General features: G+C 35.4%; 1 protein-coding gene across 3 annotated transcripts in view; it reads left to right on the forward strand.

Moving 5' to 3' along the window:
* The window catches only part of SRBD1 (S1 RNA binding domain 1), a 197,593-nt gene that overhangs the window by 83,624 nt on the left and 90,208 nt on the right, over positions 1 to 23,761 (forward strand). For all 3 annotated transcript variants that reach the window (XM_008699821.2, XM_008699822.2, XM_008699823.2), the window contains one exon: positions 21,874 to 21,965. In XM_008699821.2, coding sequence (XP_008698043.2) covers positions 21,874 to 21,965 — 92 coding nt within the window. The remainder of the gene's footprint in view (positions 1 to 21,873; positions 21,966 to 23,761) is intronic.

Below are 23,761 nucleotides of genomic sequence, written 5' to 3' on the forward strand. Positions count from 1 at the left end.
CTCAAGGAAGTTGGGAGGTATTGTGGATAATTAGTTAAATATTCAGTAGATTCCTTGAAGAGTCTGTATTGCAAAGAAGAGCCAGAGGAGGAGAAATAAGTGTCACTATGATTGGTGAGAGGTTGTGGTGGTGGAGGGGTCTCTGTCTCTTTAGTAGGTAAATGTCTAGTGCTAGGTCTAGGAGCATAGACTTCAGAGTCCTACAGTCTCAAGTTTGAACCTCAGCTCTGCTCCTTGCTAGCTGTCTGACTTTGGGAAAGTTTCTTTATTCTGAGCTTCAATTTTCTAATTAGTAAAATTAGAATAATATCTGCCTCTCAGAAATATGAAGATTAATGAGATATCTGCATTGTGCTGAATATAGGACATAGCTCAAAATAGTGGTTGAGAATATGGGCTCTTAGGTCACACTATGAGTTCTTATTGTAACTCTGCCACTGACTAGTTGTATAAACATCAGCAAATTGCCCAACCTGTCTGTACCTCAGTTCTATCAGCTGTTGTATGGGATAACAACAGGGTTGTGATGATTAAAGAAAACTAATACATATTGTAGCACGACGGTGTTGGACCCTGTAAGTGCTACTACTAAGTAACTCATAAGAAGTCCCATTTCATTCAGAAGTGCCTCTGCACTTCATGTCCATAGGATATCATCTCATCTACTCTCTCTTATTCCCAGATTCTCACCAAATTTGATGTTCTTGAGTTTAAAGTATTGTTAGTTTCCAAGTGTCTCAGTCATATTGCTCAGTAGTATGTTTTCTCATACAGAAATACAGAAATATTAGAAGAAATATTAGATACAGATAATTCAGAAATTCCTTTTAAAATGAAAGAGTGACATCCAGTGATAAAAGGACCAAATAAAGATATTTGGTAAAGAATATGGTCTGTCATAGCTGTTCATAATCTAAGACAGACTTGGAGTTCTGGGTTGAAAATGCTTTGAAAATTGTTAGTGCTATAAAATTTGGAGGTGTAAGGAAGTTGTTAGTAATTTAAAAAATGGTATAAATGAGAATTGGAACACTTTGAGAGAGACTGTGATGAAAATAGATATTTCCTCTGGAAACCCTGAGTCAGACTATTCATTGATTTCTATAGTGATGGAGCCAGAAGGTCTCAGACAGTTCCAACATCCCCCATTCCATTTTATTGCTGAACAGGGTCCAGAAGTGTGACGTGTATTTGTTTTTATTCCAGTCATGGATTATGTAGGGATGTAAGAAAATTGTTTTTCTGCCTAATTTTAGCTCAAAAGCTAGCTAAACCAAGTCGTAGTTAAATTATTTGTGTTGGGATGTGTTTCTGAATGGTGTTTTTGCATTTTAGGAAATAATTTATGGCAGTAAAATAACCTTTTCTTTTTCCTTTTCTTTCATGAGTTGCTGCATAAATTTTCTTACGTGTTTTTTGAGATTCATACACGTTTCCTTGTGAAATTATGCTTGTATTATTTAGTACCGCTGATTAGCCAAGATGCTACCTCACCACAACAAATTATTCCTGCTTATTTGCTTTGTCAGTAGGTCATTGCTTTGTAGAATGTGACTTCATGATCTGGGAATTACTCTCAGTAAGAATTTCAATTTGTTTGTAGAAGAAGGGTCACTTCAGTCAAAAATCAGGGAACTTGCCTTCAAATACTGACTTTAGGAGTTTTACTTGGATTATATTTTTACTTTATAGTAAATCATTTTGTGTTATAACACGTATTTCTAACTTAAATCATGATGTCCTTTTCTTATAGGTGAAAAAAAAGTAGATTTTGGTAAATTCTTTAATTCAGACTTTTTTGTAATACTATCCATGGGTTTACTACTGCTTTCAAGTACTTTTACACCCATTCTTATTTATTTCTAACAGGAAGCCCCTGTTGTTAAGTATTTGCATTTTATAGGGGAGGAAACTGGACTACAGGCCAGTATGGATTGAAGACTTAGTGGAATGGGGACTTAGGTCCAGGTTATCTGATCTTAAATCTCATGCTATTTCCAGCACACATGCTTTTTTACCTCTCTATTGTTTAAATATGGTAGGTGTTTCTGGAAAGTTTGACTCAAGGGAATAAACTTGCCTATTTTTAACACTCTTAATTTAATCTTTTATCTTTGTTCATTTGGAAAAGATGGAGACAATAGCAAAAAACTTCTGAACAAAACTGAGTTTATATTCAGATTAATACATTTTCATCTGTTTTTTTAGCATTCAAGAATTTCCCCAAATCGTGCATCATACAGTATTGGAGTCGGAATACCCTCAAAGACCTCATGCAAGCCCTCATGTTCCAGAAGGAGCATGAGACTCAGTGATCAAGCCAGCCAGATTTTGTTCTTTGTGGACCCTCAAATAGTTTTTTATTAAGGTAGTGGAATAGAATACTTCCCGAATTTCCCATCCTCTTCCACTTCTAAATGTTTTAGAATTCAGCATAAACTAAATTTGTCTCAATGCTATGTTGAAACTATTTCAACTGGTCATTTCTTTAAGAAAGCATTCTGGAGGAGTGGATTTTTAAGGGTAAACTAGCCCCTGTTGTATAACTAGGCAGTTTTTGGTCCAGAAATCTCAGAGGCTGATACGAAGTAATCACTGAGGGATCAGCTTTGGTCTCACATAGTTTATATGATGAAGAATGTGGAGGAAGAATGAGAAGATCTCTCCACCACTTCTGGTGTGCTGTCCTGTAGATAAGACCTTGCTGGAGCTATGGGTTAAGTGTTATAGATGAGTGGTGGCATGACCAGGAAGGAAAGAATTTGAAGGTAGAGCTTGATTTCTTGGTTTTGTTGGGGAGAGAAAACTTTTTTCTTTGACTTTCTTAGAAAGTCCCTGGCTGGGTCTGAAAATTAAACTGACAAAAACAGATTAACAGAGAAAAGTATGCACATCTATTTCATGTAAGTTTTATGTGACACATGAGCCTTCATGAGGGAATGAAGACCCAAAGAAATGGTTAAGGCTGAGTGTTTTTATACTAGGTTTGATGAAGAGTGGAAAGTTGTGGAAAAACATGATAGGACAAAAAGGGTACGAGCTTAGGGTAGTAAACTAGGGAAACTTAGGAATTCCTCCATCTTCAAAGGTAAGGATGCTACTTTCCTCAAATACAGGGAAGACAGCTCTGACATGAGAGTCTTATGACCTACTTCAAGGGGGAAGAGGGGCTAGAGAGTCCTTCCCCACCTGCTGTTTCTCAGATTCCTTCAGCTTAAAATAATTATTCTGTCAAAGTGGCAAATTTGGGGGTGATATATCCTGATTACCTTCACTTTCAGATTTCGCTTCCTCTTAGCTGAGGAGGTGTGCTCCAAGGGTAATTTGTGAGTGATTATTGTATTCTTGCTTGGTCCTTCTCAACCGGAGGTTTTTATCTCTTCCCATTTCCCTTGGGAACATAAAGTAGGTGTAGGTTAAGGGGGACAGACCTTTGTTTCTTCTAACAGTAAAGCGCAGAGGTTCACGTTTCCATAATTCATATAGGTATGGTACAGGCTTAAGGAAAAGTATAATTCAGTTATGCAAATTCTAAACACAAAATCACAAGTTAAAAGCTCATAATGGAAGGGATGATCAGTTGTTTTACCAATTAATTTTTTTGCACTATTAAAATTTCACTTTCTGTTCCTTTAGCTAGTGAGCTGTCTTGTTGCATTTAAATGGAATTTGACTTATGAAAATTCAGGTTAAAAGCAGATTTTCATGAATCCACCTACATATAAAGCAAAATCATCCTCTTTTTGTTCAAAGCCCAGGTTGATTGTCACTTGGAAATAGTAGAGACTTCGATATATGCTCTTGGCATAAGTGCCTGAATTTGATGTGCCAGAAAATTGTGTTATTCTTTGAAATTTAAAAAATCTCTTCAGCAGTTAAGTATAGTTTAGTATGTTGATAGGATTATTTTTTATGGATTCAGGTTTTCTTTCCATCTGGGTTAAGTGATGGGTATTCTTGAATAGGCCAGACTGAGAGTTTCTAAGTCCAGAATTGTGGCTAGCAATAGGGCTCTGGAAATTAAGTATACTTAGGTCATGCAAATATACGTAAACTAAGGAAGTGTAGTCTATAGGTAGAAAACTTGGGGAAATGAGAGTCAATAACATGAAGATTTTCTTTTCCTTTCTTTAAACGGCCTTCAGGTTTAGAAGCATACTTAGAAAAACAGCATTTTAACCATGAAAACCCTTTTGTCAAGACTCATGTCTGACAAAAGCATATGGGTCTGCATGCTACTTCGCATAAGAGATGGATGGTAGTGATGGGGGTGGAGAGAAAAGATTCAAGTGTATTTCAGCTGCTTTGCAGGACAAGGCAAAGTGAAGAAAATAGCCATGCTGTGTGTCTCAAAGGGCCCTTGTGTGGGTATTTCAACTTGAAAGGGGATTAGCATTGGAAGTCTGTGATCATGTCAAACATTTGTAATTGAAGGTGGCTGTTGAAAATAATTCTTAAGATAACTGGATTCTAGCAGTCTTGTTGATGATGAGGTAAGTGGAGTGAATAGGAAATGATCTGTTTGTCATCGCTTGAGCCACAAAGCCAAGAAACTTTGTCTCTGGGAATGGAGACTTTAAAAAGCAACAACATTGGGAAATGTTTGATATTTCAAATCAAAGAGTCTTTCGGTGAAAAGTGCAGAAGGAATATATACATGGGAATATATACCATTGATTTTTTGCTTCTAACATTGTCTCTTGCCACAGTTAAAACCTTTTGATTACTTTAGTAGTCACACGTCATACAATGACTTTTGCCAAATTGTAAGCCTAGATAAGTGCATACCTCATGTAAACAGTTTCATTCTCTGAGCTTGTTTGTACTGTTGCTTATATTTCTGTCCTTTGAAATCAAGTTTTAGAACTTTTGGGGGGGAGTTCATGGACGATCACTAGCTCTTTCTGGTAGACGAACTTGACTTCTACTTCTGTGGGTAAATTACAGATAATTGTACTATATAAATTCATCTGGACTTTCAGGTAAAAAAGATACAGTATGATTGGCTGCCAAAGAATGTCTATTGCATCTGCACACTTAACGCTGCTAATGAATGAACACTCAAGTGATATGCAGCTTTTGGAAAACAACAGAGTGAACAGGAAATGTTTTCCTTAGAGGATTTTATTTGCTCATCCAAGGCAATAGAGAAACATTAAATGATTTGTGGTGGATTTTATTTTCCTGAAGCACCTTCTATAACTTGAAATTCAGTTAGTTATTGTGCTAAGGGATGGGTGCACTGACCTTGTCAAAAGAGTGAGCAAGGATTTCATTTGACTTTGGTTTGTTAGTTCACAATACTCATGTATATCTGGGTCTCTAACCTTGGCTTTTTATAACTCAGTAATCCTAGGCAGTCATTCACTATGAAAACACTTGTGTTTCTCTTTTTTTCTTTGTATTTGTTCATTTGAAAAGCCTTTCAAAAGGAATTGCAGCCTGCATGTGATTATAGCTATCAGTAGCACTTAAACTAACTGCTGAGATGAAACTTTTCTTTTTGGACCCTGCTAATTTCAGTTATCAATAGAAAAGAAATTTTTTCCCCATTAAAAGGCCCGACTTTACTAATTGGTAGCTGCTCTTTGGGTTGAGCCTACATTCCTTAGGGACAGCATTTGATAGAATAATTTTTGACATTTTAATTTGACAAGAAACAATTCAGAAAAATGACTTAGACATGTGCCTGAAGTGAAGCCTTCTCTTGCTAGGGCTGTGATACTCGGTGCTGGGAATGCTTTTGAACGTCTGTAGCACTTTGTAAACCCTGTGATCCATTTAATATGATAGCTCAAGCTTCTTGGCAGGTGTTTTCATAGGAGCTTCACCTAAATTATTCTTACACAGTTGAAAGACTTTTTTCCCCCTATGGATATTAAGATGTGGGGGCTGATGCCATAAATTCTTACCTTTGAGATGAAAACACAGCTTTCCATAAGAACAATAAATTTAGGTATAAAATGTGTAAATTTTATGCCTCTTTATTCTTTAATTATATTATAGTCTACCTCTTTCTGACTCAGAAGTATTATTTGTTCTGTAATTTTGCTCCTGGCATTTGAAAATTGTGGAATAGACTAGTTTCAGATACAAGTAATCTGTTGTGGATATCCGTTTAATGGAAGATTTACATATTTAAATTGTGAAGTTAAAGCTTGAAGTAAATATAAAGTGTACACACACACAAGCACGCATGCTCATTATTTCTTAAAAATTATCTGAGAAACCTACATTTCTGCAAGTATATTGGGGAATATTTAAAGGGCCAAATTGAAACTGAAATGGGTGTTTGAAAAATATCTGTTGACAGAAGCCTGGTTTCTAAGCCTGGGAAATAGGTTGAAAGAAAAGGAAGAAGTGATTTTTGGTTTCTTCTTTGTGTGTGTGTGTGTGTGTGTTTCTAATATGTGAGGTTTTGTTTTTTAACCACCAGATAAGGTTAGAAATAGATACTCTCAAACTTGCTCATGATGATAGTGATTTATTCCAGGTGAGGAAAATGCATTCATTTTACTACCAGTGTATTCCCCTGAGAGTGGGGTGGGTCGATGGTTTGGCAAAGTAGACCGCTTTGGGTCGATTGGTTACATTCTGTTACTTCTTTATAAGCCATTATTAGTTTGTAACCTACATATTTTAGTGGGGGGGGGGAAATCATTTTAATGGATTTGCCAGTCATGTACACGTATGTGTGTACTCACTCTCTTTCTCTCTCTCTCCTGAAAACATTAATCTGTCTACTTCCCTTGCCTTCTTTCCCTCCATTTCTCTCCTCTTTCTTTTTTCCTTTCCCTCCCATTTAAATATGGGGGAAAAGTTACATCTTCCCTATCACTGTGTAAGGATGCCTCTGTCTATAATTTGTTTTGTTTCATAAAGACTTATGATTTAAATCATTTTTATATCTATTTTTAGCAAAGTCATTTTTTATATTTAGCAATCCAGTGTTTATAATGGCACATAAAAAAGAAACAACACTCCAATTTTCCTCTAAGAATTAAAAAGTAGTAGTTACATTAACATACATACACTTGGGTTTGTATTCTAACGTTTTTGTTTTTGTTTTTATAACTTTCAAATTAAAATATTAGAATATGACTCCAAGTATGTGATGTGTTACATTAGCATTACTTTAGCAATTGTAATTTGACTTACAGTCATCATAAGTTTAAGTTAGAAAACTTAAAATTAACAGAAAAAATTCATTAGAGCCCTTTGATATAAAATATATTTTTTGGGCAACATCAAGTCATTTAAAATTTACTTTGGAATAGAGACTTCATACTCAAACAAACTTAGGGGAAATAAAATAATTTTAAAAGCTTTTTCAGCCATTGTGCACAGTTACTGTTGGAGGTGATTGCCAGCACTGGAGAATCAGGAAGTCTGTAGTTTAAATTCTTTAGGATCAGATTATATCGCAGATTTTCTTTACACATGGTGTTAAGTACATATTAAGTGACAGCTATAACTTTATTCTCCTTTTTTACCTTTGTGAATCTCAAGAACACAGCTTTAGCTTTCTTCTTTTTTGTATTATTTTTAGATTTGTTTTTAATTTTAAAAAGTATATATATACCTGTAGATTACAGTGTGACTAAACATCCGAGCAACCCAACTTTAGTATATTGTGTTTTTAAAATTATGTAAATATCTAGTGGCCATGTTTTAAAAATTGGGGGCAGGAAATTTTATGAAGGAATTGGGGAGATGTCATTACTTTTAGGTAAGATTAGACCAGGAGGTTATGTTTATTCATTTGTTAGTTTTAGAGTCCTTTTCTTCCTGCTTATGATTTTTAACATCAAAGATTGTTGAGATAAAATACATTTGCCAAAAATAAGGCCCAATATTTAAAATGGCCAGGGAGACCATCAGAGGTATTAGAAAATTTTAGAGATCCAAAGAGAGAATTGACTGCATATGGATTTATTTTTAAGTTTCAGAGAACATTCAGTGATTTTCATAAGCCTTTTCTTTTGTTCGTACACTTAATTGAAGAGATTGCATCATTAGCCAACTAACATTGAAATGCCTGAGTTTGTACTCATTCTTTTTTGGGGAGTGAAACTGATGACTGTTTTCATGACACTGAAAATTATGAGGTACCTGTATAGGGCTTGTCCTAGTTCTGCTTGTATTTCAGCTGAAATTTGTGCCAGATCTGATTCTAGTGCAAAGTGTGTCCATTTCATGTGTGTGTTTACTATTTGCATGATTTTGAGCAATCGTTCCTTGACAACAGCATCACATTTTGTTTTTACCAACCCTCAAATTTGCTATACCCCAAACGAGAACACAAATTGGTTTTTATTCATGTAAATGAAAAAACAAATCCCTCTATTTCAGTGGGTAAAGCAGAAAAACATAAGATGCTGGGAAGTCTGGAATCGATTAAGTTAGCAAAGTGTTTAAGAATAAAGATAGCAGACATGGAAAATAATCATATCAAAATAACTTGTTTTACAGAAATGAAAACCTTCAAATTAAATGAAGAGCAAGAAGTTAATTTAGAAAATTTTACTTTTATTTATTTTCAAATTGTATTTAGTACATTTGATTTCAAATAGAATATATATGTGAGAGTACTCTTAGTCTTTATGTGAATGTGGTGTGTGTTGATATTTACTTTTATCCTTTACATAAGAATAAGATCTGAATATAGATCAGAATAAGATCTAAAAATACAAAATTGAGAAATTACATGAACAACTGCACACAGTTGAAGAATAGTACTTGCTCGTTGCTTAGAAGGCAAGACCAGATAAAGTAGATTCCAGTGAACTGTTTTAGGCACAGGTATATGGCAAATAAATGAATTTCAGTGGTGCAGCCATAGTAAGTAAAAATGCTGTAGGAAAAAAAACCAATTTCTAACTTGAATCCAGGTGAAGTCCTGGTTCATGTTTATGCTTTGTCCTTTGAGATATGGGAGGAAATCAGGTGTTCTGAGGTTTCAGTCTTTGGCACAGTGATCCCTTTGTATATTCAAATAGAGCATAAAATCCTAATGATAATGGATTTTCTTTTCTATATCATTATATTGTGTACTGCTCCTCTGCATGAGAATCCTAGTTTGTTTAGTTTCTGGTGTATCTAACCAGATGACCGGATAGTAAATTTTCCACCCTAAACAACTGATGTATTTTTGTGCTTCTCCAGCATCTCCTGCTTTGGATATTCCTCATAAATCATTACTGAGAGTCAGATCTGAGAAGAAACAGAGACCATATCATGCCAATTACATTAACCTTTGGGAACGAAATGCTTATTGATTAACCTTCACAAACAACTTCCAGAAGGCTCCAGAACTTTCTTATTATTGGGAAAACCTATGAAAAGATGATTGGGAAGGAGGAACAGGCAGAGAATAGATATCTAAACAGAAAAGTCTGGCCAAACAGTTCCGGAGATCACTTTTTCTTTTTAAGTCTTGGTTTCAGGTGATCTTGGCCTAACATGAGTTCTTTGGTTCTCTCTTGCTACATAGGTAAAATGAAGAGGTACTTGTGATCCTGACTTCCTTATAGGAAGTTAGAGTTAGTAGATCTTAAAGCACTTTCAAAAAGCTATAATGATGCAAATGCAGGAGATTTGTATTATTACTTTCAAATAACTAAAAAAGGGCCTTGTGAAAACAATACCCCTCTGTAGACTAAGCAAAGCATTCTGTGGCCGTTTTCTTTTCTGCACGGAAGGGTCTAGTTTGACCAAAGTATCAGACGGACAGGATATGGACAGGTGCCATTGCACTCAGCTATTTTCCCTTTTGTGAGAGTCTTGAGTTGAATGTTTCTCTGGGCAGCTAATCTTTGGCAGCAAGGCTTTGTTCCCATAGTGGCATCTGGCACTAGATTGATTTAACCACGTCTGAGGTTTGCTCTTTTCAGAATGTGCTCTCTCGGCAGCTTCTGTGTGGCTCTGACATGACCACATGCTGCTGCTGCTTGTCCTGCCTTCTAGCACCACATGTGAGGCTAAGGCCTTCTGACACCTACCATTTGGAACTTTTACTTGCTGAAAAATGTCAAGATTTGCAGGCAAGATGAAGACAGATATAACTGATCATTCTTCCCTTTCTCAGGAATCACCTGAGGGCATTTGTTCATAGGTGGATAAATTGCTGAAATGGTACAGTTCTCTTAGCTTTGGAGAGCACATGGGATTTGTGTACAACTTCAGATGTGTTTGTTTGTTCTTACTCTGCTTTATATGTGTTTGGTGTGTTACTAATTTGCTATTTGTATAAGCAAAGGTTTTAGTGATTATTTTATGGATTTCACTGGATAAATGGTGAGGGTCAGTGCAGAGTGCTCCTCCATATTCCTCATTTTTATTAAGAACCTCACTAGGAAATTACAGATTTTCAGGGATGAGCTTCTGTTATGATCATATTGCCATATATATACACACACACTAATGATTTTCAAATCTTAGATGGCCAGGAGTAAGACATCCTGTTTGAGGTCCTTGCTGTTTCTGTTTTTTTTTTTCTACGTTGAGTCACCCAGAGGAAAGATTGGCGAATAAAAGATAGAAGTTCTAACCTGATGAGTTTGCTCCTTGTAGTAACTGGTATCTAAATGAGGAAAGGAGTTGAACTCTGGTACAAAATGAATTATATTTTGCTTATCCTTACCTTTCAGTGTTATGGATAAATCATAATTGGCTCTGTGCTGTTGGGTAAACTCTTTCTCTGTTTCTCTTATCTTGACCTTTATGTTGGCTCTCAAATCCAGTAACATCACAGAGATGGTGATACCCTAATTGGTATAGTTTGGGAAAGAAGTTCCACTGACTCTAGGTATTTTGAATTGCAAAAAAATATTAAAAAGTTGGGTGAGAAGATGCCTGGAAGTTAAGTTATTGGGAGTATTCAGTGGCTGTGGATCACCTGTGAAACTGTTATCTTCTGGCGTCTCTTCTGACAGCTTCTTTTATTTTTTATTTTTTAAAAGATTTTATTTATTTATTTGACAGAGAGAGAGATAGCCAGCGAGAGGGAACACAGGCAGGGGGAGTGGGAGAGGAAGAAGCAGGCTCCCAGTGGAGGAGCCTGATGCGGGGCTCGATCCCAGAACTCCGGGATCACGCCCTGAGTCGAAGGCAGACGCTTAACGACTGAGCCACCAGGCACCCCTGACAGCTTCCTTTAAAGTGGCTTGAGTGGCTCAGTGGAAAAGGGAGGGTGAATATTGGCTAATAGGCTTGTTCCTTGTAGTGTAATATATGAAAGTTAGTAGAAATGCAAAATCCATCTCCAGCAATTGGAAGGCAGTAAGGACTAATGGCTTTTATGTTATCAGCAGTATCCATGTATTGGAACATGACTATTTGAAAACATTTAGTGGAAGCCTAGTAGTTCTACAGTGAACAAAGCTTCTTGTTTCACCTCCTATGTTAACTTGAATTACATAAAGATGGATTCCTGTTGCAAACCTAGATGGATTTTCTTCATCTTTTAACTGGATCCTTCCTATTTTTAGGGTTTTTCCATAAAAATCACAGAATATGTGGCTCAGGTCATGGTTATAGAAATAATGTTCAGTAAGCTTCTTAGTCTTATGATTTACTTTTTGGATGTGGATAATCATCAAGGAATAAACATAGAGTATTTTGGATTTCACCTTAGAAACTTCTAATCTTATTTCTTCTACCTGAATTAAACCTTTCCGATATTTTCTTGAAGTATGTTTCATACATTTGCAAGTTATGGTCGGTCCTAGACAAGATTAGAACTTTGGTTGCCATTTTTGGCTACTCTAATTTAAAGTTAATTTAAATTTCAGTAGCTTTTCAACAAAGAAAAGGCTATAGTGATATATGAATTATCTTTAAATCTTCAGTGAAGAAGTCTAATAAAATTAGACAAAAATATCAAGATAAATCAAACGTTATCTTTCAGGGAATGATCTTTTCTCTATACCCTCTACCATGGTACACCATTTATCTTTGTTCCCATTATTTTGTAGAGTAGACATATTTCTTACAGCTTTAAGCATGGCATTAAAAGCCTAGGACTGATCAGTGATTCTGAAAACACTGGCTCAGAAGTTCATATTCTTTAGTGCTAGCATTCCATCCACTATTCCCAGTTGATAGCTGAGGCCTATTTGCAGCTGAATTTATTCATTCCATAATATATTATAGCCAGTTAGTTGCACATTTTCTTTTCCTCCTGAAAATGGTGAATATATTTAGGATGATAGTTGTAATAGGCTTTGCTAAAAGGAAACAAAACAGAAAAGCGGATGTGAGTGACATTTACATTTGCTTATACAGATAGGAAACCACTAAACTTTCACATTTTTCAAGGATTTGGTATTTCTTTTGAATTTTTGAATCTTTAGAACAGTGGTTCTCATAGTTTCAGACTTCATCAAAATTAAAACCCGTTGTGTTTCAAAAGACCATTAAAAAAATGACTAGGCAAGCCAAAATTTGGGAGAAAATGTATGCAAATCATATGTCTGATAAAGACTTACATTTATAATACATAAAGAACACATACGACTTGATAACAAGCAGACAAGCTAATTAAAAATGGGCAACAGATATGAATAGGTATTTCACTAAAGAAGATTAGGAAAGGCCAACATATACATTAAATAAATGCTCAGCATCATTAATTAAAGAAATGTAAAATAAACTACAAGTAAAAAGATACCACTTAATAACTACTAGAATAGCTATAATCAAAAAGACAGATGATAACAAGTATCATGGAAATGAATAAACCGGAGCACTCATTGATTGCACCTAGGTAGTTTCTTTTAAAATTAAGTGTAAATTTATACTTTATGCTACTCCTAGGAATCTAAGAGAAATGAAATGTGTGTCCAACACAAAGACTTATACATGGATATTTGTAGCAACATTATTCTTAATAACAGAAAACTGGAATGAACCCCGGGCCATCGACTGATGAATAGATAAAGTGTGGTACATGTAGAACAGTGGAATACTGTTCAGCAATAAAAAGGAAACACTGATGCTACAACATGGAAGAATCTCAAAAACATCCTAAGAGAAGAAGCCATATATAGAAGACCATTTATTTTCTGATTACATTTATAGGAAATGTCCAGATGAGGTGAATATATAGAGACAGAAAGTAAAGAGCGGATACCTAGAGCTGGAGGTAGGAACGAGAACTGTAAATGGGCACACACTATCTTGGGGATGGAAATGTTCTGAGATTGGATTTTGGTGATGGTTGTATAACATTTACTAAAAGTCATTGAATTATACACTTAAGATGGGTGAATTTCATGAAACGTAAATCATACCTCAATAAAACCATAAAACAAAAAGTGTGATTCGTCCCAGGCCTAGCAGCATCAGCATCACCAGGGGATTTGTTAGTAATGCAAATTCTTGGCCCCAGTGAAGCAGAAACTCTGGGGGTGGGCCTAGCTAGCTGGGGTTTAACAGCCTGCAGCAGATTGCAATGGAGGATCAAGTTTGAGAACCATTGTTCTAGAAACAAGGAGGGTCACATGGAGATGAGGGTAGTTTGGGGTATAGTTTGTGTACATTCAGTCTACTCTGTTCTTGTAACTGCAGGAAAGGTTCGAATTAAGGACTGTTGTAGTAGAGCTAAAGAAAATTACAGGGCAATGGGAATAAAAATAAACTGGGCTTTCATGTTCTTGCTGTGTCCCCACGAGAAGCTTTATGATTGTGATGTTTGTGTATCACATATGTTAGTAAATTCCTGTGTTCTTTTAGGCTTGCTGTTACTTAAACATAGCATAAACAGGTTCATTTGCCATAACGACAGTGGAAGTTTAGATCCTTGAAAGGAATTATTTCTCCTAAATATTTACACAGTGTAATATAGCAGAGCCAGAAATGTGTAGTGATCCCAAAAAAGTGAAGAAGTGACTATAGATAAAGAAGCAAACGGAACAGTTAGCTAAACTGAAATTCATTCTCTCCCTCCATCTGTTCAGCGTACCTTTAAAAACTACGATTAGAAAATTGGTTGATCTACGGTAGTGGTCTTATGCCTGGCATGTGTGTTCAGGTTTGCTTTTTCTCCCACTCTCCCCCAGCGTTATCTGGGTAGCCAAAGGAAATTTTGAAGGTCAAGGCTACTCCAGGCTGGCTGCTACCTGGTGCATGTGTAAGATGAAGTTTGTAGATAGGGTCTCCCTTAACAGGGCCAAGGGAACTGGGATGGGTGATAACTTCTGCCAAGGTATAAATTCACCTCAGGAAAGAAGGGGTTTGGAGGGTTAAAAATAAAACGAGTATGAGAAGGGAGAAAAGAAAGAACGGGTAACAAGGTATGAAAGCCGATCGATGTTCATCATTTATTAGCAGAGTTCACTGAGATTGTCAATGGTAATATTTAGAAGAGTATTAGGGAATGTGGCATACACCATTGCTGTTTCCAGAACTTCATTCTACTATGGGTAAAAAGAACTGGGCTACTACTCGCTGGTAAATTAGGTCTCAGCCTCTGTCTCTCTTTTTAATTATTGTTTTTATTTTACTTTTCATTGTCTCATTTCCTTTGCTTCTGTCCCTTTTTGTTATTGTCCTCAAAACTTTTAATAATTAGTATGACATTATTGAACACTTACTATTAGCAAAATATTAGAATATTATATCCTCTAAGTTGGTAATTCCGATTCTGACTTCTGTTATTGGATGGATAATAAAGGAATAAAATATTTTGAGATACGTTTCATTCTAAAAAAGTCTATGCCGTAACAATCTGTACTCTTCATATTTACTAGTGGATAAACTTGCATAGATGTATATAAGCTAGAAAAGGTGAAAAGATGAGTTAATGAGGCAAACTTTTCCCTTTGTAAGAAAATTCAACACAATTCTCTATGCAGCTCTCAAATTTACATTTGAATAGAATTGCATTTGAAAAATAAACAAATACAGATAATTGGTTATTCTATGGATAAGTTCAAAGTGGCTAAAAAATGGGCAGTTTGAAGTTAAACGTAAGAATCAGGAGAAGCATACTTTCGGGGATAGGGTGGGTTGGCAGGTAGGTTGACATCATGGTCTTTAGATCGATACATTTCAAAATGTTGATGGAAGGACATTTTCACTGTAAAATCAGGTCAGTCTTTATTCCCTGCCCTCTTAGTTTTTGTGTCTCGTCAGTAATGAACATGGAGTGTTTACAGTACTGCCACAGACAACACTTTCTTCTGTCGTTAGTCTCTCTCTGCCTGATTTTCTTGTCTTGGAGGCAGGGGGCGCTGTCCTTTTGCTTAGTCTGACTCCACGCAGGCTCCAGGCCTTGTGGTTGCTCCTGTGGCAGCTTTTTCTTGCGCTCTCTTAGCGGTATCATGCAGTACTTGTAACAACTTCTCGTTCGTCTCAAATGTAGATGGGGGGGAATAAATAAAGGAGGGATTTTTAAAAAAGAAAGAAGAAGGTAAAGGAAAGAGAAAGAGTAAAAGGGATGCTTAGTGCAGAGAGTAGCAGAGATATCATTTCTGCTGGTGCCATTCGTGGTCAAACAAGCTCTCCATCCTCTTTGGCTTTCAGTTTGTTGATTTGCTGTCCCCCATAATGGCATTTGAAGATACCAGTAATTTTTGTCATCTCTGTCATTGATTGGCCCACTGCTAGCAGCAACAGTGATTTCGATGTCATGTTTTGCCACACTGTGGCCCAGTGTAGAGGCTCGGCATCACTGTGCTCATAAACCTGTGATGCTAAAGAGCAGAAGCAGATTCTCATGCTAAATACTGTTGGTTTATTTATAGCACGGAAAGATAGGTAGCTGGTGCTCTGAGGAACCTTAAACTCCAAATTAAAGTTCTGCTGGATAGTCGCTAATTTGGGTCTTCCTTTTTTGGGTTTCCTTTGTGGCTGCAAAGTGTTGTTTTCATCTGATGTGGTATGGGGCACTGAAGGAAAGGTAGCCGAGGGAATTCTGTACTGTTGAAATCTTGCTCTGTGGGTAAGATATGGTAGAACGTCCATCTGGGACACCTTTGGTAGACATTGTAAGTTCTCCCAGGCTTATTACGGGTCCTCCGTGTGATTACTGTACCATTGCTAAGGCTTATTCTCTTTGAAAAATGCTCATCTTTTGAAAGAAGGTTTAGAATTATTGTTTCTTTTTTTCTTTCTTTCTTTAACTGGCAATTGAATTCTTTCTAAGTGGTCTTCCACCAGATGGTGCTAGTGTTACATATCTAAATGGCTTGGTGCCATTGAAATCTTGAGCTTGTATGTCTTCTCTATCTTTTTTCTCCTTCACCATATTTTGTTTTTAGTGTTTTTTCCACACACACTACTTTCCTGGCACACTACTGTGTCGCCTCACATCTTGTACGTTGTGGGTAGTGAATTGATTGTGCCTTGGCGATCATGAAGGATAACTTGGGTGGTGAGTTCGGAGGCCAAGGACTGAGTAAAACTTAAGGATATAGAATATGTAATTTCTTGTAAAATTTTTCATCATGCATTTGTTTCTTATCTAGTCTATGTGTACAAATTGAGACCTTATTCTTGACTTTTCTGCTTGGCCACCTTTCTTTTATATTATAGCAATATCATAAAATGTTATTGTTTGAGATCTAGAAGCCATGTGTGGAAGTTATTCCTAACAAATGATATGTTTACCCAGATTAAGTTCAAAATAACTTTAATAACTCTACAAGAAAGTTTGGTGGACTAAAAGAAAATGTTGGGCATTATGTGATATCAGATTTCCTGGCCAATTAACAATTGTTATTTTAAATCTAAATTTTAAACTTTATCTGTTTATAAATATTACATGGCTATTGCAGAAAAATTTAAAGAAACGAGAATGCAGTTAAAGGAATGACTCATATTTAAATACTATTAACATTATGTTACATACACTTTCTCTTTTCTTCTTTTTATATAGATCTATATTTTAAAATATCAGAGTTGGTCTCATATCATAGTCATATAACCAGTTTTTTTCACTTAATATTTTGTAACTAATTTTTAGTGACAGTACAGTTTTTCATTTAATGAACCCTCTAATAATAGGTGTTTTGATTTTCAGTTTCTTTCAGTAAAAGCTTGAATAGCACTTTTTCATTTTTTTGTGTATTTTAAAATTTCTTTTGTATGAATTCTTAAAAATGTAATAGCTGATTCAGAAAGAATGCGTATTTTTCTAACTTGATCTGTATTTTCAAGCTACCATCCGAACGAGTTCTGCAGTTTAAACATCTTTAACAGCATTTAATTTTGCTTGTTTCCTTGCTTCCGTATCATTAGGTTACCCTGGTTTTTAAAGTGGCTTGATATTGCTCATTTGAGACTCCCTGAAATGACAATTCATCGCTAAATACAGGAACTTAAATTGCTTTGATATTTTCTTAGAAGTAAGCTTTATCCTTTAAACATTAAATCCTAGACCCCCTTTTATTCACGGTGGTTTGGTTTTGGCTTTGTCTCCTGTCCCTAAAGTACAACAGCCGTCTTTTCATACTTCAGAATGGGTTATCTGGTGTGCAGAGCACAGAATCAAAGTCTCTGTTGGCTATCTGTTTTAGCGCTTTCTATTACTTCTTGGGAAACTTAGCTCAAGCCATTTACTCTCTCCGTATGAGTATTTCTCAGTCTGAAAATTTGAAAGAACGGTTTTTAGATAAATTGTTTTTAAAAACTTTAGTGAAATAAGCTGTACATTTAATGTAGTAGCTATTTAGTGCATATTTTTTGCTGGGCAGAAGGAAGAAAAGAAAGCTGTTAGGTAACAGTAAGATTTGAAGAATTCTAATGTACTTTTGAAAAGAATTAAAACACATTAGTTTTTATTGATTCAAGCAGTATATCCTGGCTGACTTTGATATCTTAATAAATAACTGCATTTTCATTTAAATAGATTACCTTTGAATTAAATTTCTCCTGTTAACATAAGAAAGCATGTGATTTATTTTAAAATAAGAGAAAACAACAAAGCTATTTTCATATTTGGGAAATGGGGAGAAGAGAGGAGACATCATGTAACCTTGTAAATGAATGTGAAAACTATTAGCCTAATAACTTAAAAAACAAAAGGCTAATTTTCCTGTCTCATGAAAAGAATCCCCACCCCTCCCCATCTCAATGTGGTAAAAGAAATTTCCATTCTCTTTATTGTCAGAACAAATAGTCACTGTAAGAAAACTACTTGCAAACCGGGTTTTAAAAGATTCATCAACATACAATCTGTTTTGGTAGGAGACACTTATAAATTATGTAATTTAAACATATCTTTTCAAAAAATAAAACAAATTATATTGATAAATGATCAGATTTATATAATGTCATTGAATTTTACTTGAGATATAACAATTAAGCATTTTTAACTTTGAGTTTTTATTAAAATTTTTAAAAATAAAATTAAATGTGCATCCATATTATGGGCATTTCACTTGCTTTTTAGTTTTGAGTGTGTGGCTTGTATTTTTTTTTTAAGTAAAAAAGAACCTAAAATCGTGCTGAATTTGATAGTTTTTAAAAAATACCTGTGTAATTATAGAGCATTAGCACATTGACATATATATCTGGTAAAATGTAAGTCCAATGGTAGCTTCTGAAATGTACTTACATATTGTTAACACTTGAGATACTATATGTATATATTTAAGTATTTGTATGCACTAGCAATTTGAAGGGGCTTCAGAGCACTGTAATAATATTGAACCTGCAGTTCATTTACAACTGTGTCAGTTAAATTCCCCCCAAATAATAAATTCTGCTCAGAGTCTTGTCTGCTTTATGGCAAAATAAATAAAGTAATCAAATTGCTAAGATTATGAGCCCAGTTTCTTTACACCTGAGAGAAATTTGTTCTGTGGAATATTTATTAAATCATGAGCTGTCTGAATTTTATGTAAAGTTCATTTTTGCTTTTCTCAAAATATGTTAGAGATCATTGGAATACTTTTCCATAGTTTATTGGGAAACTTACAATAAACAGAAAGTGGCTTATAAAATCTAGCATACTTTTTAAGTGTCTATCCTTGACATCCAAATGGGAATGAACAAAATGGGAGTGGGATCATTATAAACACTTTTATTCTTTGCAACTTCTCCTTCAAAAAATCATCACCACTCCCAGCTTGATTTGTTTCATTTAATTCTTGCCACATAAACTTCTTAAGTACTTATATGTTGTGTGTTGAAGAAATCAGTGTTGAGGTGTTTTGTTTTGTTGTTGTTGATGTTCATTTAGATCATTGGAGCATTCTGTCCTATGCTTAGTAGTGACCTGTTTATTGGACTCGTGCTATCTAATAACTAAAGCATATGAAATTTACTACATTTTGTATTGATTCAATATTAACGTTAATCTAAAATTGTTCAGTGCAGTATGTCACATCTGTTTTGTATTCCTCTGTTTAAAAGAAGTGGCAGTGTGGTATTTGGAGGAATATTTATTATCTGAGTGTTTTTCTTTGCAACAGTTTCCCTAGTCTATTGAGAATTATAACTTCCAAGAGACAGTGAATCACCCAGCAAATTCTCAGGTACCAAACTGCTAAAAGCCACAGTTAATTGGAATTTTTATTTACCACTTCATTTCCCTTTACTTAACAGTGGCAATTTTGGAGCCTTCTTGAAATGATAGAAAATAAATTTTGGTGAAATTTTTTAAAATATTCTTTTCCCTTAATAATAGGTCCAGCCTGCACCTCATGGATACTCTAGTTTTTTTTTTTAGAAAAAAACTTTGTTAGACTGAGTGTTGATTTGTGTTTGAAACCAAATTTTCCATGACCGGTGACTGAATAGTCTTATCCTGTGATGGTGCTTCCTAACTTTTTGAGGGGTTATGGGTTTCTTTAAGGAGTCACTGAAAACTATAATCCCTTTTCCTAGGAAAAAAAAATGCATAAACACAGTATTTTATATGCAGTTCTAGTGAAACCTGTTTCTCTCTGCCCAGAAGACCAAGGGCCCCTGGTTAGAAAGTGCCACTATAATGGAACTGAAAAATCCCTTCTAGAGTGTTGGTTTTAACATCCTGTTATGTCAAACTAAGAGTTTTCTTCACTTCAAGCTTTATTTGACATTACATTTTCTCCTTGATCATTATATAGTAGAAGATAAGCAGAATCTAAATCTTATTTTGGAGAAAAAGCACAATTAACTTTTAATTTTAAAGTCCATCTCTGAAATTGTAGAATATATTTGACCTTCCACATGCTTTAGATTCTACCTTAGACACATAAGAAAGGAAAAAAAAATGGTTCTTCCTTAAAAAGATGTTATTACACTTATTGTTTAGCACCAAAATATGGGTTTTCATTTTAATGAGAGGTTGTAAAGCTATTCAGAAGTTACTTGTGCATGCTGGTTAAGAGTTCAGACTTAGGTTTAAAGCAGATTAGGGTTCAAATCCAGCTCAGTGGCTTACCAGCCAAATGACCTTGGGCATATTACTTATCTGTTTAAAAAAAAATCACCATAAAAGGATTAAATGAGATAATGTCTGTAAAGTGGTTGGTTTTGTACTTTGTGTGTAATATGCACTCAGTTTTACCTCTTTCTTATGATGATGATATTAATGAGAGTAAATAATTACAGTGTTCATTTTTCTTATTATGAAATTTAGGACAGTAAACTTGGTTGCAAAAAAATATAAGTCTTCATATTCCCCAAAATAATCTTCTCAAGTCTTCGTGGCTTATAATTGTTGCCAAAGTTCAGTCAAGAGTTCTTCAAAGACGGTAACAAACTAACTTTTTCACACTTTTCTTATCAGTGTTCAGTTGTTACAATGGGGCAATATGTTAAAAGTTACCTCACAATTGAAGTAAATATTGAGGAACAGAGAAAGGAAGAAGTTTCTAAGAGTGGATTAAAAAGCACAGACATGTTTTTGCTTTTGAGTCTTGACACCTAGATGGTCTTGTGGTAGAGCCACAGGAATCATCGATACTTTGGGTAGATGATGTTTCTTTGCATATTATGTCATAAAGAATACCTCTAACTTAGGGACGCCTGGATGGCTCAGTTGGTTAAGTGTCTGACTTCGGCTGAGGTCATGATCCCAGGGTCCTGGGATAGAGCCTTGTATCCTGATCCCCACTCATTGGGGAAACTGCTTTTCTCTCTCCCTCTGCCCCTCCCCCCACTTATGCGCTCGTACGCACATGCTGTCTCTCTCTCTAAGAAAAAATAAAATCTGAAAAAAAGAATACCTCTAATTTGAAAATGTTGAGTAACCCATAGTTATATCAGCCACCATATACTTGTCCACTGTAAAAGAGTGTTTCCATCGTGGTTTATAAAGTATTTGGAGCCAAAGAAGAAGAGGATAATGTGTGTGATGCTTTGATTAAGTAAATGATTTAACACCTGCCTGAAGTGAAAGGCTTCAAGTTTACTAAAAGGATGATTTCAGACCCTCCTGATCCCTTTCCTGTTCACATTGTGGTTGTTCATTATAACTGAGTAATAATCACGGCAGTATTTATGGCAGTGGCTTTTGTATATATCCACGTGTGCACATATCCACACACATGTATGTGCACTCCTGATGCTTTAGAATAATTACTACAGTTGGGAGTCATAAGTGTTAGTCAGTAATAGATTATGAACACAAGAGGATCTCAGTATGTTCTGGAAATTCAAAGTCGGGATTAGGGGAAAGGATCCATTGCATTACTACTGACAGAAAAACAACTGAATGAATTCATTATGGATTTAAAGCTGTGTATTTCCTCTGTGAAGAACGCAAACGTTACTTGATCACTTTATGTTAATGAAAAATTAAGTGCTATAGATGCCATTGAAATATAAAGAGAGCACTTTGCCGTGCAGTTTTTTTTCTTACGATGCCCCTTCTTATTCATTAATTTTCTTTGACCAGGCAGAAAGTTTGGAAAATGATATTCCCCTTTTCTTTCTTCTCAGTATTGTCAGCGAAGCAGGGGCGTCAATCTACAGCGTCAGCCCTGAAGCTAACAAAGAGATGCCAGGGCTGGACCCTAATTTGAGAAGTGCAGGTAAGAAACTACGGGCCAGCACAAAAGCATGTGGTTTTGATATTTTGGAGGACTTCTATTTTTAGCAAGCAAGAAAATTGAGAAGATACATGTATGAAAATTAGCATGTCAGAAAGAAAATGGTTGATTAGAATAATAGTTGGAATTATGGAAAAGAAAAGGAAGAATACTGTTTTTAAAGAGTATAATAAAAAATGAGCCTAAAACATCTTTAGTAAAATTAGATGCTTGAGAGTTAATAATAAAATCAATAAAATATTCTAGATCTCTTATTATTACTACAAAGTATTATTTATTACAGGTTTTTATTGACAAAAAATAATATATTAACATAAATATATAAACATGTTTCTTGCTAAATATTTGTCAGATGACCAGTTTCTCTTGTCTTGCTAATAGAGGCAGTCATTAATGTTTAAAGCAGCCTGCTTTGATTTTAGTTGTATTAAGTTGCTTTGGTTTCTGTTTTGTGGAATAGTTAAAATCTTGTGTGTGAAGAAATTGAGATACTCTGATACATCTAGTGAAAGTAATTTGTAGTATAAGCAAATTATTAAATCTGGTCAGAGGATTTCTCTGTGTAATAACAGGATATTTAGACTACTTTGTTAGAAAGGGACTTTTTATTTAAAATTTTCCTTAAGGGCACCTGGGTGTCTCAGTCGGTTAAACGTCTGCCTTTGGCTCAGGTCATGATCCCAGAGTCTAGGGATTGAGCCCCACATTGGGCTCCCTGCTCAGCTGGGAGTCTGCTTCTCCCTCTGCCCCTCACCCTGCTCTTATGTGCTTGCGTCCTCTCTCGCTCTCTCAAATATATACAATCTTAAAAAAATAAAATTTTTCTTTTAATATTCTCATCAAGTTTCATTGGCTGTTCTTGAAATCTATACTTGGAGATACATATTTGAAAATTTTTGCATGAGTCTGAGGCTAAAAACCTATTTCTTATGTCCAAAAGAGCTTGTAGTTTCCCTTCAATTGTTTGTTTCATGATATCATCCTCTGTCTAAAATGATCATCTTCTCAAACTCCGATCCCAGCTCAAAATCTTGGTGCTTCTGTGAAGCTTTTCCCTGTCACAGGAGTTCAGTGTGGTCTCTGCCTCCTTGCCATGCGCTCTTTTGGTACTTACCTTGTAATAACGATAGCAATAATAGTAGGAGGAAGAGATATAGTAATCATAGCAGGAGCTGCTAATACTAATTTTTTTAAGCACTTAATATACATGAAACATTGCGATAAATACATTACCAGGATTATTTTGTTTTATTCTCAAAACCAAGGCTTAAAGAGTCCACAAAATCAATAACTGCGTATATAATACTTGTGTATTTGTGTAATAAAAGGGTACTTATCTTTATTAAAAAATAAAATTCAGGGGCACCTGGGTGGCTCAGTCAGTTAAGCATCTGACTCTTGATTTTGGCTCAGGTTTTGATCTCAGGGTTCTGAGATTGAGCCCCACGTTGGGGTCCACACTGAGCATGAAGCCTGCTTTGCTTAAGATTCTCTCTTTTCCTCTCCCTTTGCCTCTCCCCCGTGCGCACTCACTCTCTCTCAAAAAATAAAGTTTAGAACCTTTTAAGTTGGCACTGAAAGTTAATCTTCCAAAAAAACATTTGAAAGAAATATTGTATAGGGAGTGGCAGTCTCTCAGACCTCCCACTGCTAAGGGGGCTACTGTTCCCTCTTCACCACTGGCCTGTGTGGGTGTGTAACTGTCAACAGTGTTATAGGTGAGACAGGATTATAACATTCCAACAAGACACTCTGAAAATAGGAGATAATAAAAAGAA

Source organism: Ursus maritimus, unplaced genomic scaffold (assembly GCF_017311325.1).
Source record: "Ursus maritimus isolate PB19 unplaced genomic scaffold, ASM1731132v1 scaffold_6, whole genome shotgun sequence".
NCBI lineage: Eukaryota > Metazoa > Chordata > Mammalia > Carnivora > Ursidae > Ursus > Ursus maritimus.